Raw genomic sequence first — 18862 nt, 5'->3', positions numbered from 1 at the left:
TGCGTACTTTCACGTCTCGATCCTTCCTCGACACAGACCCTTCCTGCGGTTTGCGTTTGAGGGTCAGGCGTATTGGTACAAGTCCTCCCTTTCGGCCTGTCCCTGTCTCCTCACATCTTTACGAAGATCACAGAGGCTGCCCTTGCCCCGTTAAGGGAGGTGGGCATTCGCATTCTCAACTATCTCGACGACTGGCTAATCCTAGCTCACTCTCGAGACGGGTTATGCGCACACAGGAACCTGGTGCTCTTACACCTCAGCCGACTAGGGCTTCGGGTCAGCTGGGAAAAGAGCAAGCTCCTCCTGGTTCAGAGCATCTCTTTTCTGGGTTTGGAGTTGGACTCAGTCTCCTTTATGGCGCACCTTACGAACGAGCGCGCCCAGTCGGTGCTGGCCTGTTTGAAGGCGTTCAAACAGAAAACAGCGGTTCCACTGAAACATTTTCAGAGGCTCCTGGGGCATATGGCATCCTCGGCGGTGGCCACCCCGCTCGGGTTGATGCATATGAGGCGCTTCAGCACTGGCTCCAGACTCGAGTCCCGAGACGGGCATGGCGCCACGGGACACACCGCGTGGCCATTACGTCGGTCTGTCACCGTCTTTTCAGCCCTTGGACCGACCTCTCGTTTCCACGAGCAGGTGTTCCGCTAGAACTGGTCTCCAGGCGCGTCGTGGTCACGACAGACGCCTCCAAAATGGGCTGGGGCGCTGTTGGCAACGGGCCCGCAGCCGCCGGCCTCTAGACGGGTCCGCGGCTGCGTTGGCACATCAACTGCCTCGAGTTACTGGCAATTCTGCTCGCCCTGCGGAGGTTCCGGCCGTTGATCCAGGGCAAGCACGTGCTAGTTTGGACAGACAGCACGGCAGCGGTAGCATATGTCAACCGCCAAGGCGGTCTGCGCTCCCGCTGTATGTCATAACTCGCCCGCCGTCTCCTCCAACGGAGTTAGCAGCACCAAGTCGCTGCAAGCCACTCACATCCCGGGCAACCTCAACACTTCGGCGGACGCGCCGTAACAACAGGTTACCCTCAAGGGAGAGTGGAGACTCCACCTTCAGGTGGTCCAGCTGATTTGGAGTCGATTCAGTCAGGCACATGTGCACCTGTTCACCTCCCAAGAATCCTCCCACTGCCCGCTCTGGTACGCCCTCACCGAGGCCTTCCTCGGCATAGACGCGCTGGCACACAGCTGGTCCCCTGGCATTCGCAAATATGCGTTTTCCCCAGTGAGCCTGCTCGCACAGACCCTGTGCAAGGTCAGGGAGGACAAGGAGAAGGTCGTCCTGGTAAGCACCCTACTGGCCCGCCCAGACGTGGTGCTCGGACCTCACGCTCCTCGTGACAGCTCCCCCCGGGCAAATTCCCCTGAGGAAGGCCCTTCTTTCTCAGGGAAGGGGCACCATCGGGCACCCGCGCCCAGACCTCTGGAATCTCCATGTCTGGCCCCTGGACGGGACGCGGAAGGCCTAAGCTGAAGGCCTGAGTAGACACGTTCACTCAGGCTAGGGCTCCCTCTACGAGGTGCCTGTATGCCTTTAAGTGGTGTCTGTTCGCTAAGTGGTGTTCTTCCCATCAGGAAGACCCCCAGAGGTGCGCAGTCAGATCAGTGCTTTCCTTCCTGCAAGAGAGGTTGGAAGGGAGGCTGTCCCCTTCCACCTTGAAGGTGTACGTTGCTGCCATAGCAGCACACCATGACGCAGTCGACGGTAAGTCCTTAGGGAAGCATGATCTGATCATCAGGTTCCTAAGAGGCACCAGGAGGCTGAATCCCTCCAGGCTACGCCTTGTTCCCTCATTCGGACCTCTGTAGTTTTTCAGGGTCTACAGAGAGCCCCCTTTGAGTTTTGCAGTCAGCCGGGCTTAAGGCACTCTCCTTGAAGACTGCCCTCCTGACTGCGCTCACTTCCATCAAGAGGGTAGGTGACCTGCAAGCGTTCTCCGTCAGTGAAACGTGCCTGGAGTTCGGTCCGGGCTATTCTCACGTGATCCTGAGACCCCCGACCGGGCTATGTGCCCAAGGTTCCCACCACTCCTTTTAGGGACCAGGTGGTGAACCTGCAAGCGCTGCCCCAGGAGGAGGCAGACCCAGCCCTGTCGTTGCTGTGTCCGGTGCTTGCTTTACGCATCTATTTGGATCGCACGCAGAGCTTTAGAATTTCTGAGCAGCTCTTTGTCTGCTTTGGTGTACAGCGGAAAGGAAGCGCTGTCTCCAAGCAGAGGATCGCCCACTGGCTCATTGACGCCATAACCATGGCATGTCTCGCCCAAAACATGCCGCCCCCGGTAGGGCTACGAGCCCACTCTACCCGTGGTGTAGCGGCTTCTTGGGCCCTGGCCAGAGGTGCCTCTCTAACAGACATTGCAGAGCAGCAGGCTGGGCAACACCCAACACCTTTGCAAGGTTCTACAACCTCCGGGTGGAACCGGTTTCGTCCCAGGTAGTGGCACGCAACACAAGCGGATAAGCCCAGGATAGCCGGCCGGGTGTATCGCTTGCACATAGCGCCTTCCACCTCCTTTTGAGCTGAAGACGTGCGCTGTTAATTCCCAGTAGTGTTCACAAAAGTTGTTCCCTGGTTGACTTCCTCCGAGCCCTGTGGCAGTCGAGTTTTCGGAGAGACTCGCTGCCGGCCCAGTACATGCGCTAACTAAGGCTAACCCCATGCGATCTATATCTTCCGCTAGTTCGTTTCCCTACTGGCAAACTGCGTCTTCCTTGGGCAGAGCCCCTCAGTCTCCATGTTGTAGTAACTCCTCCCCCATTGGGCAGGATCTACCTTGAAGGCTCTCCACATGGTTGGAAAGACCATGTGACGTATTCTTCCACTTAAATATCCCCCCCTCTCTTGGGGCGAGGTGTGGTCTCCGCGGTGTCCTCCCCTTGGGAGGGACACCCCCCGACTAGACCTGGCGGCCCAGTCAGATAATCCCCCTTCTTTTTTAGGGAGTGGAAAAAGAGAAGGGGAAAGAGGCCACGACTGCGTTAAGCCTGTCTCTATCTCTGGGTAGTCGACTTGTCCCCAAAAAGGGCCGTTTGACACTCATAACTGTGTTGGGGGAGGTTACGTGTCGACCTGGTGCGCTGGCTATGAGGCACACAGCAAGTCTGCCCACCACACACCGCCAGTTCACGTAACACAGTTCAGCCTTGTGGCGTTTTGTATAGGGACCCCTAGTGTCACTGGTGTCGATGTAATGTCGAGTGAGTGACAGATAGGGAACGTCATGGTTACTGGTGTAACCTCCGTTCCCTGATGGAGGGAACGAGATGTTGGTCCCTCCTGCCACAACGCTGAACTACCCGCTGAAATGGCCGGACCTTATATCGGCTCCTCAGCGTAAAACCTGAATGAGTGGTTGCATACCAGCTCCTTTTATACCCGTATGTTCGGGGGAGTGGCATGAAAATACCACTCGCCAATTTTCATTGGCCTTTTATCAAAGACCAGAGGTGTCTCGGGCTCCCAAGAGTGACCCCTAGTGACACTACATCGACACCAACGTCTCGTTCCCTCCATCAGGGAATGGAGGTTACACCAGTAACCATGACGTTTTCAAAATAAAGAAATAAAAAAGTACTTCCTTAGATAGCATTAGCCACTTTAATGGGCATTTTATTATGGATTGTGGTACTGCAGTGCTTGATTTCATTTTCGAGTAAAGACAATGGAACAAAAATAACTTTATGCTGGTAACAATGCCAATCTATAAACCAGTTACTACCTTAGTCTATTTGTCTGCTAGCTAAGTTATAACAGTTTCCACCGTTTGACTTTATCTGATATGACGCAATCGTTATGTCTAATGTCATCGTTGCATAACTTTTGTAAAGTCAAAACAACAGCGGAAGATACTTACCTGCTATTAAGATCCGTCTTGTTCTTCCTTTCGTTATTTATTTATTTATTTTTTTAGGGGAGGGGCGAGTTTTGTTGTTGATAGTGATGTTCGCTCTGATATAAGATCACCTGTAACCATGGTTACACCAGTACTCCTCAAACTATCAGATTCATCCGAGAAGAAGAGCAGAGCCAAATCCCGACTCACGGAATTACCAAAACAATGTTCCTCCGCAAGTAACTTGCAGTTTTACGCTTCAACCACTAGAGGGACAAACATCACATAGTGTAGCTTTAAGCTGACGTATCTATTTTTTTTTTTTACCCTTTGTTAGAGTACTGTTACATTATATAAACCTGAAGAAAAAAAAAAACTATTTCAAATTGAAATGTGTTTGTTGCAGGATGAAACAGGAATGACAGTAATCAATAATGAAACCCCTGATATAGCACACCTTTTGCAGTCTGACTCGGTTACATTGACAAGCTGTTCCACCGATGTGTCCTACAGTATATACCCACACTGTTCACTTCAGAGTTGGTTGTGTATCCATAAAGGCCATTTGCTGATTACATGCCAGTTTTGGGTTCCCAGTAGATACTAAGACCCCCATCCCCCCTCCACATCCCTCCTCACAGAGCTGTCTCCTGCCAGGTGACATTACCCAGAGTTCCTGAGAATTCTTCCTGCAATCAGAGCACTAGTGATGTCACAGGAATGAGGTAAACACAGGAAACGGAGGAGAGGAGTGCAGACGGGTAGGTGCAGGGCAGTTGTGCTCCATATTTAAGACATGAAACAGAAATAAGGGTGCCAGAAGATGCCGATTTATTAAAGTACAGCAGAGATTAGAGTTCACAGGATTAGCCTACTGTAGGTAAAGCCGAATACTGCAGAGTAACTACATGGAATACTTCAGGTAAAAATACAAATTCTGTCATTATTTACTCACCCATATGTTTTTCAAAACATGTACAACTTTTTTTCTCCCATGAAACACAAAACATGCAGTTACCAATGGCTTCCAAAAAGGGCAGAAAAAGCACCATTAAAAGTAGTCAATACAACTTGTACCCTATGTTCCTTGTGTTCAGAAATCATACTATTTATGACTTTTACAAGAATATAGTCATAATGTTTTGTTAAAAAGTAGTCGTTTTATTAAAAATTATAGTAAAATTATAATACAAAATTATAGTAGTAATATTTTGAGGATAATGTCAAAATTATGAGATTAAAGTTACAACATTACAATATTACATTTCATAATGCTACAACTTTATTTTCATAATGCTGACTTTAGTCTTGTCATTTTGACTTAATTCTCAAAATATTACTTCTTTAATCTCGCAATGCTATGACTTTATTCTCATCATTTTGACTTTATTCATATAATTTTTACCCTATTCTCACAATATTACACTAATCTTGTAATTTTCAGACTTTATTCTTGAAACTTTGACTTAATTCTCAAAACAGTAATTCTTTAATCTCACAATGCTACAACTTTATTCTCATAATGCTGACTTTATTCTCAAAACTTTGACTTTAGTCTCGTAAAAGTCCTATTATGAGATTATTCTCAAAACATTACAATTTAATATCCGTAATCTTTACTTTATTCTCGAAATCATAGATTTTGTTCTGTTTTAATGTGGCACTAAATTGCCATCGCAGGTTTGTGAGTGGAACAGACAAACATTTAAGTCGTTATTCACGGAAAAAATGTCCACTCCGCCTTAGCTCGTAAAATCTCATTTGCACATCCACATATTCAAACTGGCTTGTTGCGTTCAATTAGGAGACATATGAGAATCAATGGCATTTTTTGTCATTCATGCGCAACACAGCATTTGTGCATGCACAAATGAGATTTTAGAGCTGCAGCGGAGTGCAAGATTTTCTATATATAATGATTTACATTTCTGTAAGGCTTCAGAAGACTTGAAATATAATGCAAATGTCGTATGGACTACGTATATGATACCTTCATAGTGCTTTTTGCAAGCCCCTGGTCGCTGTTTGCTTTCATTAAATAAAAGAAGATATTGCGATGAATCTCCAAGTTGCTCATTTTTGTGTTCCAGTATGAAGGAAGTCATAAGGGTTTGGAAGAACATGAAGTGACTCTTTAAATAAATTCTAACCACCAAAAAAAAAAAAAAAACACAGAGATCACTGTAAATAATAGTAAACTGAATGCTAAGTGTCAGATTTAGAAGATAACTAAACTGAGAAGTCATAAAGTGTACCTTGTAAATCAAAGAAACTATCTGTGAGGCACGTTGTGTTTTCATTCAGGTCCTGTGCCGCCTTTTTTCTGCTTACAAATGGTATGTACAGTATGAAATGAGGTCATGCGGTTAATATTTTGTGGTCATTTCTACAAGAACTTCACTGCTGGTTATGATCCGTATTAAGTGGCCGTTTGACTGCATGATGCAAGTAGTTATTTTTAACTCTTTGAGTAGCACTCAGTGAATGTGGAAGCCCTCGAATAAATTACACAAATGACTAACGGGTTGAGACTTTGAGATGAGATAATGCTCAAAAGTCTCGTCTACTTCTCACAACGGCTCACGTGACCACGAAATAAGAGACGAAGATGTACGTGTGTTTTGGCCAACGAATGTGTTCTCTGTTTTGCTTGGAAATGACATCACCTTCTTACTATTACACAAATCAGAAATGCGGTGGCCTGTGACTCTGATTTACACTCGCCCCTCTCTGCTGATTTACAAACACCAGATACTGTTAACAAAGAGACTGTCACCATCTGCTAACTGACCCGCACCAAGCCCCGGCTTAAAAAAACAATCCTTAGCAACTTGCTATTTATCAAACTATCAGACATGCTTTTGTTCTTTTCTAATGCAAGTCTCGGGCAGTCCTGTGCATTTGGACTGAAAAGAAAAAAGAAAATATGCATCCAAGATAAAATTCCGATGGCAAATTTTTCACTGAGGCCAAAGTTCGAAGAAGAACAAGCTGCAAGCAAGTAGTGTTTTCTTTAGTAGACCATTTGTCAGACTCTCATTCTTAGAATTTGATATAAACCATTTAATAATACAGTTCCTTATAAAGGTACCAACCAAATGGAATTTTATTTTACTCGCCAAAGCCAATTTTTACTTGCATTTTGTGTTTAAGCAAGTGTTAATTCTGGACCAAACAAAGACAGTTTTTGTTTATCCTTGTGTGACCCCGTGTCCACATGTGTGGACATTGCATTTAAGCTTCGCTATACACAATGCATAATTTAAATGAACTAAAGCTGACTGAGTACTGTTCACAAGACTCTACACTGTCATTTAAGGGTTAAACTTCTGGTGCACCATGTCACGTTACACAAAAGCATGATGTCGATTTCCATGAAGTGTTTCAATCGGCGCAGCGCCAACAAAAGTGCCTCTGGTAAGAAACCTTTTTAAGTTTTTTAATTGAAACCTGTTTGGTTGTCAAGAGTAGTGTCTCTAGTAAGTGGGGGAGCATCCTATAGCTCTCTATGCAGTTAAGTGCATTCACTCCTAAAATCTGATCAAAAGTTCAGTTTCAGGCTGCAGATGATGTTTGGATCACTCAACATGTTTGACAGACATGTGACAATGATAATCAGTACATAGATTCAGAATTTATAATGTATCATTTTATTTGAACATGGTTGGCAGTGATTGGATGATGCTGGACATTACTTTGAATCAGAATTAATTATGCTAATTTCTGATGTAATGCCTGTAACATCTCAAAAACATGAATAATCAACACTCCTGGACATATAATAAACTATTTGATGGAAAAAATCTTTCTATAAGTATATATTTGGTATTTCTTAAAATTTCACAACATAGTCTCGCTGTTCACATACTGTATGTGCACATACATTTTTAGGAAAACTCTTTGCTCTAGATTCTAGATTTATTTATTTTTTTTCTTATTTATTAGGTGCTACTAGTTACAAATCAAAAAGGGAAAAGGAAAATGCACACAGCAGTCATACGGGGGTCTCAGGAGGTTAATATTTTTGTTCAGTTGTTGTGTTCATTTTGGACTCTGGCCATCAATGTGAACAGCCTTGGTTAATGGACAAATAAGTCTGGAATGGCAAAAATGCCATCCAGTAATGTCATTCACATTCCGTAATTTCTGGATGTAAATATACACAGAGATACAGGTACAAATGCATAACCTGCTGTGCTCAAAAAACCTTGAGAGCTGGGACACTTTCTTGACCACAGCTTCAATGAGAAAATGCATGGAAAAACAAAAATGTGTAAATGATTCCACACGCTGCAACCGTCCAAAGTGCAACTCATGCAAAAATCATTCGTTTAGCTGACGAGAATGGAACGTGAATATACATTACTCTATCACCGTGGTGACGGCCATCACAATCTCCCGTACTGGATTTACAGAAACTGAAAACCGCATAATGGAAAGGAAAGAGATTTCTCTGCCAATCCAGTGTTAAGGCCTCGAAAACGGCTCCTCTCGCTTGAGCTTACGTGCTAAAATTCCTCTTGGTATACTGCAGGGAAACGGCTCTGATGGGACTTTATTTAAATATATCATTCTGAGAGAGCAACTAGTTTGAACAAGGTTCTTTTTTTGGTCCACTTATAAAAAGTCTCCGCGTTTGTTCACATTATTAATATAGAGCATTATTTTATATATTTGAATTGGAAAAATATAAATGTAAGTGGCCAGTAAAAACTGGCATCATGGCTAGTGGGCAAAAAAATAATAATTTGCCACACTGGTGCCTGAGGAAGCAATATGAGGTACTGCAAATTATGTCTCAAGTATCTTTTTACAGTGGTAGAGTCAATGAAGACAATTTTAACAGCATAAATTCTACTAATGAATGACTTTAGAGAGTTAAACTGCAATAATCTGGTCGTTGAAAAACACACTGCTCTTAATCTGATTGGACTGTCTGGTACTGGACTGACTCTTGTCTCATCTTTGGACAGTATGACAGCTTCACCGTACTATCGGCCTGTCTAGAGCAGAAGACGTACAAAAAACTCACTCTGTCCTCAAATAATCTGGGGCCCATCTCAACTGGGACCAAACCCAGAGACTCATGGAAAATTGGTGGAGATACTTCTGCATTAACCCTCAGATGAACGAGGAGAACAGACTAATCATGTGAAATCATTTTCAGATGCCAAGATGTTCCCTTTATTAACAAGAGGTATTAAAAACTTGTTCTTTAGTTCTATTTCTTCATAGTGTGTGAATATGCAGTGGTGTAACACGAGCATCTCAACAGACCTGCAATAAACGACTGCTCTATTATTGCATACCTGTTGTTCTGATGGATAATACAGTCACAGTTTATTATATAACCTAAATTAACATAACATTAACAAACATTATGACATGATATAATTTGTGGTCGACCGAAATGGGTTTTTTAATGGCTGATATCCAGATAGCAGGGTGGCCGATAGGCCAATACAATGCCGATATGTCACACAATTTAATATAGTAAATAACATAAACATAAAATCGCTAAAAAATTTTATAATAAACTCTTATTTAGCACTATATTTACTCAATTTCACACAAAACTTTTTTAAAAAGAATCTAAAAAAATAATATTGCATTTTAAATTGTAGACAGCAGTTTCTTATGATTTCTGTTTAGTCATCAAATCTTAGTAATTTATTTGCTCATGAAGAAATTGTTAATATATTAGGAAGAAGGAAATAACAGTACACACAGGCCACTTCTATTAAAATGAATGGGAGAAATTAGAATGCCCAACTGCATCCAACAGTCACCGGATGTAGAAAGGAAGTCCCGCCTTACAGGTAAAAAAGCCAATCACCTTTTAGATACAGATATTGCCTGTCAATCAACTCGAGAACGGGCATGCGCATTATCTATAAAAGCTGGGAAAATAGCTTTTTTTTGTGTAATCTGAGGTAAAGAAGCACCATTTATGATACTAGTGTTGTCAGATTTTACTGCTGATATGAAATATGTTCTTTGATCGTAATCTTGATCAACCATTTTGGAGATTTCGGTCTTTCCCCATTCAAGTAGATAGGAGCTGCACTTCCATGACTGGAAATAGCCTCCCGGCCCTATTCCAAACAGGGCCAACTGTGAACTGACTTGCTAGAGAGACTTTGGTTGCACTCATGCGCTCGTGCTGATCCAGCACGAGCAGAAATCTCCTGACAGTTTAAACAGCCTGGATCATCTGCTTGGATTGTTATGATTGTCGTGACCTTCATGATTTGTGAATCAGAGGAACTTTTGATCTTGATCCTGAAGTTTTGATTCTGGCTGAAAGAATACGTGCTTCAGAGGAAGATATTAGATGAGAGCTCAACGGGAAGAAAACGCTGGATTTTAGTGAGGTTCGTCATCTGTTTAAACGAGATATCATCTGTATATTTGCAGATGGTATATGATATTAGTTTATTGATATTTGCCTTTTATCATTAGAAAAGAAAGTTAAAAGTGACAGGTAACTGTTGAGGAGAGACTGTTAGAATACGTGCTTTAGAGGTAAATAAATGAGCGCTCCACAGATGCTGGATCTGCTGAAGTTTTGTGAGGTTTGTTTATTACATCTGTTTAAATGAGATATGTGCATATTAGCAGACAGTATTTATGATATTAATGTTATTGATATTTGCCCTTTTATCATTAAACAAGATAGTTAAAAGTCACTTCACATGCAAGCAGGCGATTTTCACCGTCCTCAAGAAAAATTCGGCCAAACAGGAAAATGTATCGCCCGATGCCAACAATTAAAAAAGTCAGAATATCGTCCGATTTATGGGCCTTGGCAATAGATCGGTCGTCCACTAGATATAATGCTCAACGGATCAGCGAAAGTACATTCAAAGAATCTGAAATGTCCAGAAGCTTTCATTCAGATATTCTAATTATGGGTTTGTGTTGATAACTGTACATGGAAAGAAGAAGGACAATTAACAGAAGTGGTCATTTCAATGGATATTGGACCAATTTTAAGGTGAATTTTGAGTACATTTTGTCTAATATAAGTGAAGTTTATATTCAGCCATTTTATTTGCTATCATTAAATTGCATTATTTATATCTGCCATCGCCCATCCTGATCTCTTGAGGTGCATCCCAAACCACACATTTCTGCACTATTTTATGTCATTTTGAAGCGTAAGTAGTGTGAGAAGTATGTTTACACTGAAAATACAACAAAAAGAAGTGTACTACGAGTCCCTGGATGATGCACTTTTTCAACCATCAAAACGGATTGTGGAATGTTGGACACTTTGTGTACTCGGTGCTCGCGGCTTGCCGTATATAGCGGAAGGGGTGGAGTTAGAAGCAGCAATGCTGCTCTGGCAAAACAATTGTAAATAATGGAGAATATGTCAACTAGCAAAACTTCTGTGAAGACGGCACCTTACAAAAGTGAGTTAAACACTTTACCATCATACCATGCTGTGTGAATATGTATATTATTGAGAAATAAGTGTTGAACTGAGGGTGGATATTGTGCTAAAGCTAGCGACAACACAACGTTTGGGTTTGAAACGTCACTTCCATCAGCTGTTAAATGGTGAATGCTTTCATGTAGTAAAAAAAAAAAAAAAAACCTTAAGTGTTCCATTTGGGATGATACTACACTTCATACACTATATGGCTAAGTGCATAGTACATTTTGTTAGTGCATGGTGTGTCGTTTGGGGCACTGCATTGATATCTCCATTGGCCATTAATAACTTGTATCAGTTGACTTATAATAAACATTATAAGTCTTATAATAAACATATAATTAAACATAATTTATATGACTTATAATGAACATTTTAACAAACATTTCATGTTTAAATGTACATGAACTACTAATCACCATGTAATGTTTAATGGCTTATTATATAGTTATTATGCAGTTATTATTACTATAGTTGCAAGTGTTACCATAAATACACTACTGCTTCTCCATCTATTTTAATTTAAAACCTTCATGAAGTACTAATCTGTAAAGTATTATGCAATGTTTGTAAATGATTTGTTATACAGTTATTATACAATAATTAATATATGGTTATAATAGTGTTATAAAGTGTTACCATCAATACAATATCCATGTCTATCCATGATTTCATATGAAAATGTACATTAATTACTAATTTGTAAAGTATTATGTAATGTTTGTTAATTATTTTATAGTTATTATATTGTAATTAATATAAAGTTATTAATCAGTGTTACCATTAATATAATTTTCCCTGTCTGTCAATGAGTTCATTTTTAAATGTACATGAATTATTAAGCTGTAAAGTATTTGGTAATATTTGTTAATGATTTATTATATAGTTATGATATTGTAATAAATATTTAGTTATTATTAAAAGTTACCTTTAATATAATATCCCCTGTCTATCTATGATTTCATATTTAAATGTACATGAATTACTTATCTGTAAAGTATTAGGTAATGTTGTTAATGATTTATTGTATAGTAATTATATTGTAATTAATATATAGTTAACAGAAAGTGTTAGTAATTTCAATATCCCCTGTCTGTCTATGATTTCATATTTAAATGTACATGAATTTCTAATCTGCAAAGTATTAGGTAATGTATGTTATTGATTTATTAGATAGTTATCATAAAGGGTTCCCATAATAAATACCCATATCTCCAGTGTTAGAGCTCTTCATATGACTGCCATTAGTCACTTACTGTTTTCAGGGGAGCCCTGGATCATGTTGAACTTGTGTATTTCTTTAGCGTAGTACTCAGTCTCAGTGTTGTCTTGTCCGCAGCTCTGCTGTCTGTCTCGTCCTAACTCTTCCAGCAGTTCCCTAGTGCTGTTATAAAGGGCCAGCACTTGATATGGCACCTGACTAGGGCCCAGGGTCTGTGGCGGGCTGGTCAGTCTCAGTTTGCTGAGGATCTGACCCCGGATGGCCTCCACCCTCTTCTTCTTGATGTGGTCGATGTCCACAGTGGTGCAGGTTGATAGAGACAAACTCATAGTCACACTGTTCAAAAGAAGCACAAACAGCAGTCCTCTTCCCAAATGCATGATTTATTCTCTGCACTTTACACTTGACAACAATGATAAATAGAGTTCCAGATCAGTTAAGATAGGTTTAAATGCAAAATGAAGGTAAATTCCAGGTTTTCCTCAATATTTGCTGGAGTTAAATCAAGTGCTGAGCCTGTTTTCCCCATGAAATTCCATGCTGAAACCTTATTCCACATAAGCATCGCACAATAATCCCAGAACATCCTTAAACCTCCATCATTAGAACTTTAAAAGAACCCCAGTGGTCACTATCACGTTGTCCATTTGCATTTCCCCCTCAAACAAGCGCTCTGGAGAACTTTTTCAAGACTTCCCTGACAGTCACGCACACGCTGGAGCTTCACTGGACTGCAGGCTCGTTTCGCTCCAGCTGCGCTTTATAGTCAGAGCTTCAGTGACGTATGCGGTGGGAGGAGTCAATCTCACCCAAACTGCTCTTTGCAAGTTTCCCATTCATGCAATTACTTTCTACAGTTGCTAACGCATAACAGAAAATGTAAAAGCATGTTACGTAATTTACAGCAATGGAAACGAATCGAATATTATAGAAATTAGTTTCTCACACACACACACACACACACACACACACACGCACACACACACGCACACACACACGCACACGCACTTCCTAACAGCTGGGTTTTATAACACTTGTGCGTCCCCTGCTGGATGTTCTCACTAATTTGAAAAAAACAAACAAACAAACATAAAAGCCACTGATATTATTCAACATTGATTATCACTGACATCTTAATTGTATATACTAGGTTACAGGTCCATATAGTGAATAACAATCTGTGTGCACTCCAGTCTTATTTATAGTCATTCCATGAAAGGAGTTTGCAAATTTAAATAAATTTTATTAATTTAAACTAATTACTAATGTATCCTATTAATACAGTTTTCATGTGGTGATGCTGTATTGTATTATAAATATTTAAAGGAGTATTTACACTCACATAATGTATTTGTATAGCCAGTCACACAAATTCTATTTAGCAATAAGAAAGTCAACACTTTGCCAGGATTAAATGTGTATTGCTTACACATATGTACATACTGCATATATACTGTATATTTAATCATTTCAGTTAAAACAAAATCATTTATTTGTGTCACTAAATTTTTATTAGCACTTATTTAGCTCAATATTCCACCTGTCAAAAGTTCAGAATAACCTAACATATGACTTTTTATTAATTTAGCTTGAGATGGCACAAAACAATTATTAGCTCTTAAAGTAGGCTACTAAATATGTCCTTACTAAATATGTTACACAAATGTATTTAAATATCACCTTTCTAAAATGGAAAAGGCACCCATTTCAGAATAATTTAACAGTCGTCCTGAAATGATGTCTGTACCCTCAATGGTGTGTTATAAGGTTCTAGTGGAATTAATTGTGAAAAAGCACAAGGATTAGAAAGTATTCATGATTATGTTATGTCATCAATATTTATTATGCTATTTTACCCTTTAAAGTCACAAATATATTATTTGTGTCTCAAAATGACTATTTTACTCTTTGTTTGAGTAGACAGAGCTCCATGAAAATCTCTTCAATGTTCTACTGTTGTGTATGTAGATGCATTATTCCCGTTAAATGTAATTCTGATTCCACTGTCCATCACATGCTTCCGTTTGCATGAAATAACTGATATGAAGTAGCAATGGAAGTTGCAGCATATTAACATTTCTATATATGGCAAGGTTTAAGTCCCTTAAATCAACATCCATAGTTTATGACCTAGTAAACCATACAAGACCCCTGATTACTGGCAGTCATGCCACTGCACCATCACTTGAATACAATACAAATAAACTGTAGAGGACCAGTAGATGTCAAGGTTTTAACAGCATTATTATTATTATTATTACATTTCCCAGAATGTCAGGATGACAGAGACAAAACAATTAATGTCCAGCACGAATAAAAAGAATAAGATGACATTAAAAAAAGAGAAAACAGAGAAACAAAATAATAGTAATAAATAAATAAAAAGTTTTGGTACGTATTTTTTTTATATTGAATAGTTCGAACACATATATTCACATAGACTTTCAACACAAACAGTACAAATACAAACTAAAAGAAAGAAAGAAAGGGGCATCACAAACATATATCAAATTCAATTAAATAAAGACACACTTTTCCTGGCTTTCTTGTTTTTTGAAAATGTAAATAACATGCTTTTGTTGTTGTGGGACGTCACTTCCGGTACGAGGTTCTGTTAGAAATGGACGACACACTTCAGCTCGCGGACGGCGGATTCACAAAGAATGTGAGTTTAATGCGGATTAAACTGTTTTAATAGTTGAATGCATTACATGAACTACACAAACATGTTGTGTAGAGACCAGACGCGTCAGGTTTGCTTTTGTTTTTACGCCGCGTTTGAAACTAAACCGCTGGGGGATAAACAGTCCATTAAAACCGACGTCTTACCAAATTAACTAGTCCTGTCGATCACTCTATAACTCAGTTATAATAATCCATGATATAGTGTCGTTCCTGTGTTGAAAGGGACGCGTACATTGCGTTTATTTCTCCAATGACGTAAGGCGAGTGTAGAGGCGCGTCGTGTTGCCATGGCAACAGTGATGGCGTCTATTGGCCATGTGGCAGTCTTGTCACAGTTAAACATGCATGATTTGTGTTTGTCTGTGATATATTGTGCTGATTAGGTGGCTCGATCCGGAAGAAGAGCTCGTCAGGCTGCAGAGATTGTAGACTCTCGTCAGAGGAGATCATCTTCATCACTCACCACTGCAACAGAGGTCAGTATGCATTGACAATTAAAGTGTGGAATAACAGTAATGCGGAACACAGTGTTTGTCATTTGTCAGAAGAGAGAAAGATGCCAAAGATGTCAGAAGTTTACATACACTTAAGTTAACTGTGCCTTTATGCAGTTTGGAAAATTCCAGAAAATGATGTCAAGACTTTAGACAATTAGCTTCTGATAGGAGGTGTACTGAATTGGAGGTGTACCTGCGGATGTATTTTAAGGTCTACCTTCAAACTCAGTGCCTCTTTGCTTGACATTAGAGCCCGACCGATACCAATTTTAGAGAGGGAAAATTCACCGATTACTGATTTGGTGGCCGATATAGTTAATTTTTGAGCTGGAATGAAAACAGATCTTTTCTATGTGGATTTTGCACCGATATGACTATGAAAAGGTACTCAGAAGACTGCTTTATTAAATATTTTTATCAAAGAATATTTGACATTATTATTATACATTATCAACAAATTCTAGAAGTGAACACTGAGAAAATAAATAATAAATAAAAATACAATAAATAGCTAAATAAACATCAGTATTACTGTTTAGTATCAGTCAAATGCTGACTACCTTAATACTGCCGAGTCAAGATAAACAGTGGCAGCGGTGTTACACAGTATTCTGCTATACAAGTTCAGTGGAAACTTTTAAATATTATATTTTGTAAATGCAGTGACTGGAATTGTTTGATTGAAGGGGGTACCAAAATGTGAATCCTGAACAAAACAGTTTGGTGAATACATGTTTACTCATTAGCTTCCATTCAGCTGACAACAATGAAAGTAGCTACGTGATTAGCTAGTTAACTATAAGCTCGTCATCACGGAGAGTAAAAGACGGATGTTGTTTATTTTACTTTCCAGCATTGTGTCTCACCAACTAGGTAATAACATAGCATGAAATAAACACTCACCACACACAATCCACCACCGCACCGTTGTCTGCTGAGCTGCAAAAAGATGCTCTGATGTTTACCTTTCACTCTGCTACATTACTGACTGCACTGACAAACTATAGCTGGCTGACAGCAAACAGACATGAGTGACATGGTTGTCAGGGACAAGGTTAAACGTTATATTAATAATACTGAATAGGGAAAATGATGGGGTCATTGTTTATTAACTTTCCAGTATGTATTTCACAAACTAGTTAGCAACTTACCGTGAAGAGACACAGCTTAACTCCACCCTATCTGCAGAGCCACCGTCAGTTCACAGTCAGCTCTGTAAACAATGGAGTCGGAGCACGCTCTGCTGGACAAACTACGCTATGACACCAATTCTAAAGCATTGTTTTCTGCATTATATGTTCTGAAAAAAAGTTTTCATATCGGTAAACATATACGCCGATACCGATATAACGGTGAAAGGCTAATATCGGCCGACTGATATGTCGGTTGGGCACTACTTCACTTCATGTGAAAATCAAAAGAAATCAGCCAAGACCTCAGAAAAAGAAAATTGTGGACCTTCACAAGTCTGGTTCATCCTTGGAAGCAATTTCCAAATGCCTGTTCATCTGTACAAACAATAGTACGCAAGTATAAACACCATGGGACCACACAGCCATCATACCGCTCAGGAAGGAGACACATTCTGTCTTCTAGAGATGAACGGAGTTTGGTGTGAAAAGTGCAAATCAATCCCAGAACAACAGCAAAGGACCTTGTGAAGATGCTGGAGGAAACAGGTAGACAAGTATCTATATCCACAGTAAAACGATTCCTATATCGACATAACCTGAAAGGAAAGGCTGCACAGCAAGGAAGAAGCCAATGCTCCAAAACCACCATAAAAAAGCCAGACTACAGTTTGCAAGTGCACATGGGGACAAAGATCTTACTTTTTGGAGAAATTTCCTCTGGTCTGATGAAACAAATTGGCCATAATGACCATCGTTATGTTTGGAGGAAAAAGGGTGAGGCTTGCAAGCCGAAGAACACCGTCCCAACCGTGAAGCATGGGGGTGGCAGCATCATGTTGTGGGGGTGCTTTGCTGCAGGAGGGACTGGTGCACTTCACAAAATAGATGGCATCATGAGGAAGGAAAATTATGTGGATATATTAAGGCAACATCTCAAGACATCAGCCAGGAAATTAAAGCTCGGTCGCAAATGGGTCTTCCAAATGGACAGTGACCCCAAGCATACCTCCAAAGTTGTGGCAAAATGGCTTAAGGACAACAAAATCAAGGTATTGGAGTGGCCATCACAAAGCCCTGACCTCAATCCGATAGAAAATTTGTGGGCAGAACTGAAAATTCAAATTCATCATGTGCAAGCAAGGAGGCCTACAAACCTGACTCAGTTACACCAGTTCTGTCTGGATGAATGGGCAAAAATTCCAACAACTTATTGTGCGAAGCTTGTGGAAAGCTCCCCAAAAGTTAAACAATTTAAAGGCAATGCTACCAAATACTAACAAAGTGTATGTAAACTTCTGACCCACTGGGAATGTGATGAAAGAAATAAAAGCTGAAATAAATAATACTCTCTACTAATATTCTGACATTTCACATTCTTAAAGTAGTGATCCTAACTGACCTAAATGTCAGGAATTGTGAAAAGCAAGTTTAAATGTATTTGGCCAAGTTGTATGCAAACGTCTGGCTTCAACTGTAAATAGATGATGCAGTTAATTCTTGTCAACACTACTGCCACAATTAGCATACTGCATTTCTCACACAACATTAAAATAAGACTAGCTAACTTGGTAAAAACCAAAACAAGAAAATAATTACATTCAACCTCATATTTTGAAGACCTATCCCTCATAAAAGATGTATGTTCGAAGCCCTTTTTGTTATTACCAATAATCATGGGAATGTCGCTGTGGTGATGTCACAATCTCTATCACAGCAATGTTATCTAGTTAGCTAGATTTTATTATTTTTTTATTTTTAAATTAATGCCAGGGTAATGAAGTGGCAGACCAAGAAACACTAAATTAGACAGGCAGAGAAGTCTAACTGACATGTAAAGCGATCAATTACAGTTGATTTTGTCATTATGTGCCATTTACAGGTGGGGTTTTTGGAGATAAATTAGGCCTATACCAAAAATATACTGGCATGGCTTAAAAATTACTATATATAATGGCGCTGCAGTCCATAAGTGATTGCACAGAAAACACATGGAAAAATAGTGAAAATGTGTTGAGGATCAAGTACAGCACAGAAAACCTCAACATA

At 40.1% G+C, this 18862-nt stretch overlaps 2 protein-coding genes across 2 annotated transcripts in view; one reads left to right on the top strand and one right to left on the bottom strand.

The window, feature by feature from the left end:
- Nucleotides 1-13223, bottom strand: part of LOC127410968 (transforming growth factor beta-3 proprotein-like) — a 46282-nt gene extending 33059 nt beyond the window's left edge. The window contains exon 1 of the mRNA XM_051646263.1: nucleotides 12536-13223. Within this exon, the coding sequence (XP_051502223.1) occupies nucleotides 12536-12881 (346 nt within the window). The 5' untranslated portion in view covers nucleotides 12882-13223. The remainder of the gene's footprint in view (nucleotides 1-12535) is intronic.
- Nucleotides 13224-15101: 1878 nt separating this feature from the next.
- LOC127410997 (intraflagellar transport protein 43 homolog) overlaps nucleotides 15102-18862 on the top strand; it is a 43722-nt gene continuing 39961 nt past the window's right edge. Inside the window, exons 1-2 of the mRNA XM_051646304.1 lie at nucleotides 15102-15166; nucleotides 15570-15662. Of these exons, the coding sequence (XP_051502264.1) occupies nucleotides 15122-15166; nucleotides 15570-15662 (138 nt within the window). The 5' untranslated portion in view covers nucleotides 15102-15121. The remainder of the gene's footprint in view (nucleotides 15167-15569; nucleotides 15663-18862) is intronic.

This window comes from Myxocyprinus asiaticus, chromosome 20, assembly GCF_019703515.2.
Source record: "Myxocyprinus asiaticus isolate MX2 ecotype Aquarium Trade chromosome 20, UBuf_Myxa_2, whole genome shotgun sequence".
Taxonomy (NCBI): Eukaryota; Metazoa; Chordata; class Actinopteri; order Cypriniformes; family Catostomidae; genus Myxocyprinus; species Myxocyprinus asiaticus.
The sequence above is the reverse complement of the archived record's forward strand: the minus strand, read 5'-3'. Positions and strand labels throughout refer to the sequence as shown.